This window comes from Solea solea, chromosome 10, assembly GCF_958295425.1.
Source record: "Solea solea chromosome 10, fSolSol10.1, whole genome shotgun sequence".
NCBI lineage: Eukaryota > Metazoa > Chordata > Actinopteri > Pleuronectiformes > Soleidae > Solea > Solea solea.
The window spans coordinates 6493983-6502595 of record NC_081143.1 but is presented as its reverse complement, the minus strand read 5'-3'; the positions used below and the strand labels follow the sequence as shown (position 1 = coordinate 6502595).

The following is an 8613-nucleotide window of genomic DNA, read 5'->3' as shown; positions in this document are numbered from 1 at the left end:
CACACAGGGAGAACATGCAAACTCCACACAGAACGGCCTTGGGTCAAACCTGGCTATAAACTGGTGACCTTCTTGTAGTGAGGCACTCTCACCTTCCTTGACTCTCAGATCACTCATGTGGAGCCAAACAGAGCAATTCCCACAGATGACAGTAATTAAAATGAAATTCAATGAATCCAGACTAAACTCTGCGATGTATAAATTATAGAGGTGGAACAATCAATCCAAGGGGAGACTATGCTGCATGCCTGCTGAATAGAACTTGCCAGATTTAGCTCATTAAATCAGTTTCTCTTGAACCATTTCTCTACTCTGGGTTTGTAGTGTAATTGCAAGGAAATTATCTTTTATTTGCTCAAATTTAAGACAAAGATACATTTTTATGGTTTGACTGGCTTTCCTGGACAATCATCTGTAATTCGAGTGCTTGGAAAACATCTCTGTTCTCTTTGAATGAGGAACCTCTGATAGTGATAGTGTTCTTCATCCATGTGGAGAGCAACGCGTTCTTACGCAACCGTGTAAATAGCGCTGGACAAAACAAACGTGTCTGAAGACGCATTTCCTCGCTTGTGGTCGAGGTGGTTCAGTGGTGAAATATGAAGATTCTTACTCCTCCTCTTACTGTGTGTTTGGCGTCAGATGTGAACGTCTTCCTTGATCTTTTCCACTCCATTATGATGATCCATGGTTTTTATCTTGCACTCACATCATATATTGACAGTTAGTGTAATGTGAGCCATCTTTTTGTTCTTATTTTTGTGTCTATTACCTCCCACTACTGCAGGAGGAAGTGTTCTGTATTTGTGCAAAGTGATTTTCTTTATATCCTGTTTTATTTTGAAATACTCACTGCTCTCTCTTGTTTTAGACTCCTTTACTTCCGATTTTTAATCCCGCCCCCCACTGATTGATAGACACACCCAAACAACATACACCTGTTCCTTATTAACTCACCTCCTTCCCTTTGCAGTATCAGTTCAGACTTCATTCCCTGCCACACTGAGCGTTCCAGCGTTTCCTAGTGTAAGTTTTTATATTTTTTTGACTCTTCTCTTTGTACCTTTCCCTTCCTAACGTAACTGCCTGTGAGCCGAAACCTTATTTCGTCCAGTAAACACTGATTTGTGCCCCCTTAAATGAACCCTCTTGTGATGTGTCCAGCGTTTGCGTCCACTCCACTTACACGCTTGTCGTCACAAGAAGAGAGTGTGTGATAGTTATTTTTGCTGACTTGTCAGTATTAAAAAAAAGGATAAAGTGGATAAATTCTGTTTGGTTATTTAAGCTCATGGAACTGCCAGTAAATGTTAAGTCATTTTACACACAGTGGTCAAAGCTTTTTGGCACATCAGCTATTTTCCCAGATCATATATGTGCTGTTCAGCTACTATTTATAGTAGTTATCTTGTTTCTGCTTGTTCGCTTATGACCCGCTGATTTTGGACTCCTTTTTAAAAGAAACCCAGATGTTAAAGTTTACTTATTTTTATTCGTAACTTAAATGAATAGCTAAAGACACAGGCAGATCTACTGCCGTCAAACTGTAAGTTGTATTGATTTGTTTTATAAATATTCCTCGTATACTTCTAAGTACCATCACTGGATCATTAAGTCATTGTAAGTGTTCTCCCTTTGGACAAACGTAGCATCAATAATGTATTACTTTCACCCTCAGATTTTTCAAATAATGAATTACCCTGATAGTCAGAGTTGCTCTAAATAATATACTTTATCTTCCTGGTCACCACTAAGTGTCTCCACTCAAATAAAAGGGGTCAAAAGGGTCAATTCTCAGGGAAAATGCTAAAAGAAGACGTAGGAATGTTGCTATTACAGAACGCTTTCCTAGTTGTAGTAACAATGGCATAAAGTTGACCACATACTCTGCAGTAATGAGCAATTTATCCTGTTTTCAACAGCTTGTTCCCATGGATATTTTTTCCCCCTCATCCGGCAAAATAAAAGGATAGTTAGTAACTTTAATGACAGGCAAAGGAAAAAATGTAGAAAAACAACAGTTTGAAGCAGGTAGATAGAAAAACCTCTTTAATGAAAAACATGCTGTGTGTGACATTTTCCAATATAATTGATCAAAGTAATATAATGTGAGAAGTTTACTGCACTTTGACAAAAGAGATGTATCGCACTGGTTACTTTTAGAACCATCCCGCCCTTAGAAAAGCAGTGTGACATTTATATAAGCTCCGGCTACATACGTATAGATGAGATCATAGGTCAGTTTCATCTAAACGCCTCTGCTGAGCTTCATTTCAGTCCTCGAGAGATTACAACTGTGCTGCTATTATTAAACAAGATCAATGTGAAATATCAACACAGTAAGTCAGAGCTGGGGAGGGGGAAAACAAAATCATATCCCAACACCACCTCCATGAAAAACACTGGACTGTCCTCGTAAACATTGCGACACGTGTCTTAAAATGTCAATATGATATTGTACATTCTATATATTAAAACATTTGATTGTTTTGATTTGAAAGAGTTTGGGATTCGTACACATTTAATGACAGCAGAAAAGGACAATAGTTGAAAAGTTTTTCCAGAAGAAGAAGCTGAGAATGACAAAATTACAAAATGTAAAAGGAAAAAGTCACTTTAAGTAACAATTCACATTGTAATGGGGCAATATTAAGGTAGTGCTATCTTCTCTAATGTGGATTGTGAATTATTGGTAGTAATAAGGAAATGACAGTAATACCATGTTATAATATCCAGGTAAAACCTCAATAATGAGAATTGTAGGCCTCCATTGGTGTAACACCTTCACCTGTGACTTGGTGATTACGATAGAAATAAGATGAGTTACCTTCTGCAACGTTCTAATAAACAAATAAAGGATGCAAGAATCTCTGCATATATATGTATATATATATTAAAAAACAAGTATACAACTGACGAAAGAATGTAAAACATACATTTCCCTGTGTATTGAGTCACACCACTCGTCTTTACTCACGAGGCCTTTAGGCCGCCATCCAGATGGTGAATGAGATGAGCAGGGTTGGTAAAAGTGTCAGTGGTGTCACACAGCCCAGATACAACATAGTTCCCACACCACATAGTGTGCTCAGATAGGCGCTCATCCTACTGCAGACAATCTTCCTCACCGTTGTGCAGAACTGGGTGGAAAATGTGTCATCATTAGACAGTGACTTAAGAAAGATGATCAACCACCAGACGAGTGAAATGTGATGGTCTATTAAAGGGAGTCCTCAATTCCTCCGAGATGGGATTAATTAGGGCATTTAGTAACACTAGATGGAGCTGCAGTACTTGACTCCTGAATAAGTGAAGCTATTCATCTGTGTTGGGTCACATACTCAGCATTACAGTTGCCAGTGATTAAGAAGTAAGACTGGGTTAGGGTAGTAGTCGCACTACTTCATAAGTACATTCAGATTAACATTGCTTTACTCAACTGTCAATCTAAACCCCTTAGAAATAACTGAGAGTATTTTACATGCTGCACGTGTAATAAGCTGTGGCTTTACATGTGACCTTAGCAGTGCACGATACAAAGACAGAGAAACCAGAGACCTTGTGAAGAACTAACATTGATGTGAGTTAAAAACGCCACTTCTCACTGTAGAATGCAGAAAGGCCCTTGTTTCGACCAGGTCGTGAACAGCACTAACCACTACTCCCCCACGTGGCCCAAGATAAAATATCCACATCTTAATTCAGGCAAGTGAACTTGTCTGCAGCTAAGTCCTGAAGATGTCTGAGCACATTCACACACACACAACACTGTCCTAAATGACATGTACAGTATTCCCTCTTTGTGTCACCATACATTTGGGCGTCATGTATTCAAAATGCAAAGCAATCATTCAATCTTACTAACCGGAGACCAGAGACTTTACCTGGTATGTCTGGTAGCTGATAGCCATGCCGTATCTGCAGTACATGACGTAGTGTTCGCAGTTGTACCACAGTAAACTGTAGGTGACAGAGCCCAGGAGTTTCTCTGCCCTTCGCGCCACCTCATCCCCATCTAGCGGAGGCTGGCTGCACACTTTGTCCATGTGGTTGATGACAATCTCTGAGCCGTAGGCGAAATCTGCCACAGAGTCCACTCTGACACTGGCGGTCTTGGTGATAACCCCCAGCAGGAGGCGGTTATTCGTTACCATTTTGGCAATAGCATTTCTATCCCCGGTCATTACAGGCAGGATGTCTGGAATGAGATGAGCCACGCGGTTGTCGCCCAGGTATATGCCAAAGTGTGTGAATAACGTCCTGGGAACTTCTAACAGATCGCCACGCTTGAAAAGTGACAGGTCATTTTTGGAGTCTTCCTCCTCCTCTTCCTCCTTTTTGGAAGCTGCGAAGAAAAAGTTGAGCAGCTGGTAGAGGAACATGGTGGGAGTGTGCAGCACAGTGCGCGGCACCTGAGCATTTAATTCGTGTCAGAATTGGGAGGAGCCACTGTGGTCAGTGAGATTAAACATTGGTCAATGTTTTGGGTTTGATTTTGAGAGAGTTTTAAGGAGCTTTCTCTAATCACTTTGTTCTGTGGTAGGATTTTGAAACTCAGGCCTTGTTTGCGATGTATTAAGGTCAAGGGTCCTCATTAAGAAGGCTGCATTGGCGACAAGTTAAATCCTCCATTGAGAAGGTCACAGATACCGAGCAACCACACAAATAATGCGCCTTTGTTTTTCAGGGATTAGACCAATCTGCAACTGCTTGGATATGACTCATGATTATTCAGCACAAAATATATAATCTGATATAGTCAAAGGTATAGATTTTGAACTAACAGAAAAAGAAGAATTAGTAGTATGATGACACTGCTTGGCATTTTTTTTTATGTGGATTATATACATTATATTTATAAGACCATGGACCATAGAAATGTTGCTGCCAAATGTGATGTGTCCCTCAAGAATCTCACTCCCATTTTGAAGCCTCTGGAATCCTGATTTCACTGGCGCCATGTTGATGTTTTGTTGCAGGAAGTTCAGAGGCGTCACCTGCAACCAGGTGATACCAATCACTCTCAAATATGTTCCACATTTAATCAGAAATTCTCCGCTCAATGGGAGCATCATTTTGTAAAACTGAAATTATGTGTCCAGACCATTAACTCATCAAGATGATATTTACTGACATTATCAATCAAATTAAAAGTTGGTTCACTTCCCCATAAACTTCCATTCACTCACCATTCCACTCCAGCAGTCACTTGCCCACTCGAGGCAATTCATTATATTTCTACTTCCACATTGGTGTCATTGGAAGAACCAGAAGAATACATCCACTTTTTGTTATATATGGTCTCGACCTAATCTCCTCATATCAACGTTAATTTAGGCTTCTCTTTCAAGGGCATCTCAAGAGACTCTTGTATAATCTAATTTATATAAAAACACAATAAAAAACCAAGTCTTAAATACAAATCAGATTCCTGTTTCAAGTTGTTTTGACCAGAGTAGAATAGGTTCCCAAATTATTATTACAGCATAATGAGTCTTTCTCAAAGGCCTCATCTCATCTCCACTGCTTATTGTTGCAACATCGTTGTCTGCTTCGACTGCAAAATGATGGCGCCAACACACTAATACACACAAATAAAAAATAAGATGTTTATTATAAATTTTTCATATTTACAGCATTCCATTATATTAAGTGAACTACAAAAAAAGACCTGCTATATACATTAAGATACTCATAATGACTCAGAGATTGAATGCATTTCACATAAAAAAAGTCAAATAAAAGCCACAAAACATTCACCATAGTCTACACATTTCAATGCAAATCATGTCGTTAAAGAGACTTTTAAAGGCACCAACATGAAACAAGTGCAAGGTTTTCCAGTCCTGCTTGATGGATTAAAGTTCTGTTCTTTTGCTGAGACGTCTCTAACCGGCCATCCACAGAGTGAAGGGGATGAGAATTGTGGGCAATGTAGTTGAAGCAGCCATACCGAAAGAGATAATGGAGATGATTCCCAGCAGTCCTGTCACAATGACGCTCCGCTGGTCTCTGATGATCGATTTCAGACACTCGCAGAACTGTGAAGAAAGATAGGAAATCAATTATGATATATTTCAATCAGATGAAAGTTCTGGCTGCAGGAAATGTGGCCTTGAAGGTGAAGGAACATTGTTAAACTGCCGTCATAAATCAGTGTGCAGTGTTAAACCCAGTTCACTCAGCGTTAGGCTTGGTAAAGACATTTTCACATGAACTCTGGCTCTGTAATAACAGGGGTTTTACTGTGCTTTACTGCAAAGGAAGTAATGAAGTCTTTATAATGTTATTAACTAACAGCATCATCGTTTTCTATGTCATCTGATCAAAACACAACTTGTGTCAGGATGGTAGTGACTTACTAAACACATTTAAAGTTATGGATGATACAGATAATCACCTTTTTAAAACATGTATTATTGCATTGTTTGTATTCTTTACTCATGTGTTGCATGTTCCTATTTCATTATTCATATTACTGCACTAAACTAGTTTAGCAAAGTGATAACAGCTGAACTTGTTGATGATTTTTTAATTTGGTTCTGTTATTTGATCTCAGTGCAAAGCACTTTGTAACCTTATTAGTGCAAGAAATATATAACTTATAATATAATATAATATAATATAATATAATATAATATAATAAAAACCCCAGACTGTCATGTAACTATGATGGCAGTCACTCAGTGAGAGACTGAGGACGCGTTGGCCTCATCTTTACCTTCTCAGTTTGGCGGCTCGCTGCGTGTCCATATCTGCAGTGAGTCACGAAGTGTTCGCAGTTATTCCACAGCAGACTGTACGGGATCGCTCCGATCAGCTTCTCCGCTCTCTTGGCGACGTCTTCGTTGGGCAGCGCCTGCGCTTTCATCATCTGATCCGTGCTGTTCACTAGGACGCTGCAGCCGTACGCAAAATCATCCAGCGTGTCCACGCGCACCGTGGCGCACCTGTACACGCAGCCCAGGACCAGCCTCTTGTTCGTTATGACTGAGGAGATGAGTTTCTTGTCGCCTGTGAGCACGGGGAGGATGTCGGGTATCAGATGAGCCACTTTGTTGTCACCCAGGTAAATACCGTAGTGCGTAAAAAGGGTTCTTGGGACCTCGAGCAGGTCTCCTCTCTGCGGTGCAGCGCGCTGTGTGGGCCGCTGCTGCGCCTCCTGCGCCCCCTGCGCCCCCTGCCCCTCTCCGTCCAACCAGCTGGAATCATAAAGTTTGAAGTTGGAGAGGAGGGAGAGTTTCTCCACCAGGAACGTGAGCAGCTGCAGCATCCTGAGGCGCGTTCAAAGGGAATGTGTGCGAGTGCGTGAGAGGAATGAGCTTTTTATTCTCAGTGGCACGAGGAGGAGAAACAGCGTGAGGCCACGAGTGACCTTTCGCACGTGGGCTTTTTTACTACCATCACAGCTTTAGTATTTTGCGGATCTTTTCCCACTGCATTGCTGTGCAGTGCACACATGTGCAGGGGTATAGTCTCCATTAATCCACTCTCTAATGCAGCACAGAAAGGAAGAGAATTAGCTGTAGAGAGTTAAGTTTAAATCCTTTAATATAGTTATACTGTTAGTCATTCATACAAGTGTATAAAGCACTTTATCTCCATGGTTCTCAAAATGTGGTGTGTGTACCACCAGTGGTACGTGAGGTTCTACTGTACTGTAAACCAGGGTATGTGATCGGAGTGCCTGTAAAATTTCGAATAAATTATCCATCCATCCATCTTCTACCACTTTATCCTCCTCACGAGGGGCACTGGTGCCAATCTCAGCTGACATAGGGTGATAGGCGGGGTCGACCCTGGACAGATTGCCACTGCATCACAGGGCCACATAATTAGAAAAATAAGACAACCATAAATACAAGAAGAGACAAACAACCATTCACTCTCACACCTATGGTCAATTTAGAGTGTCCAATTTACCTAATCCCCAATTCTGCATGTTTTTGGACTGTGGGAGAAAACCTACAAGGAGGACATGCAAGCTTTATGCGAAAAGGGTCGCGATCCCAGGTAATTAGAGTAACTGTATCTTTTGCTCCATCTTATTCTAACTTCACTATACCAATATGTGAAGTATACGTGAGGAAGAGGAGGAGGATGATCTGAGTAAATTATCTTATTGGGCATAAGTCTGCCTCCTGTGAATATTCGCTCTCTGACTTAACTCGGTCTATTTACACCACTGTATTTTGACTTTGGTGATAATATGTTACTTTGAGAGCACAGTTGGTACTTGGTACTACTTTCACTGATGCATATCCTCCTCACAAACCTGGCAACATCAAATTGCTCACCAGTAAACTGCCACCAAAGCAATTCTTTGTTCACAAAATATCCTATTCTAAGATAGGAGACATCACAAAGAATACATACCACAGCAAACAGACAAGAAGAAAAACAATCACTGAATAAATCACACATTTAAGACCATTAGGAAAATGCAGCAGCTTGTGATTCTGGCCACAAACTTGCCTCATTTACTGTATATTAACAGGCCATGTTTCTTACACAGCAGCAGTAAACTATAGCTTTAGCAGTATAATGAGCTCCATTGTTCAGTCTTCATTTAAAACTGAGACACAAATCACGCTGACAATAATGAGACATTTG

General features: G+C 40.5%; 2 protein-coding genes across 2 annotated transcripts; both read right to left on the bottom strand.

Moving 5' to 3' along the window:
* Positions 1–2032: 2032 nt before the first annotated feature.
* si:dkey-30k22.5 (lecithin retinol acyltransferase family protein) lies at positions 2033–4382 on the bottom strand. The gene is made up of 2 exons (XM_058641051.1): positions 3885–4382; positions 2033–3140 (listed from the first exon to the last, which is right to left on the bottom strand). Exons 1-2 carry the CDS (start codon positions 4380–4382, stop codon positions 2985–2987), a joined length of 654 nt encoding a protein of 217 aa, XP_058497034.1. The 3' UTR covers positions 2033–2984.
* A 1213-nt stretch (positions 4383–5595) lies between these two features.
* lrata (lecithin retinol acyltransferase a) lies at positions 5596–7305 on the bottom strand. The gene is made up of 2 exons (XM_058641102.1): positions 6722–7305; positions 5596–6041 (listed from the first exon to the last, which is right to left on the bottom strand). The coding sequence occupies exons 1-2, from the start codon at positions 7271–7273 to the stop codon at positions 5889–5891; spliced, it is 705 nt and encodes a 234-aa protein (XP_058497085.1). The 5' UTR covers positions 7274–7305; the 3' UTR covers positions 5596–5888.
* Between the last annotated feature and the right edge of the window lie 1308 nt (positions 7306–8613).

Coding starts and splice junctions, on each gene's coding strand:
- si:dkey-30k22.5 (XM_058641051.1), bottom strand. CDS start 4,382: ATGTTCCTCTACCAGCTGCTCAACTTTTTCTTCGCAGCTTCCAAAAAG. Junction 3,141..3,884: donor TCAGCTACCAGACATACCAG/GTAAAGTCTCTG, acceptor TTTTCCACCCAG/TTCTGCACAACGGTGAGGAA.
- lrata (XM_058641102.1), bottom strand. CDS start 7,273: ATGCTGCAGCTGCTCACGTTCCTGGTGGAGAAACTCTCCCTCCTCTCC. Junction 6,042..6,721: donor CGAGCCGCCAAACTGAGAAG/GTAAAGATGAGG, acceptor CTTTCTTCACAG/TTCTGCGAGTGTCTGAAATC.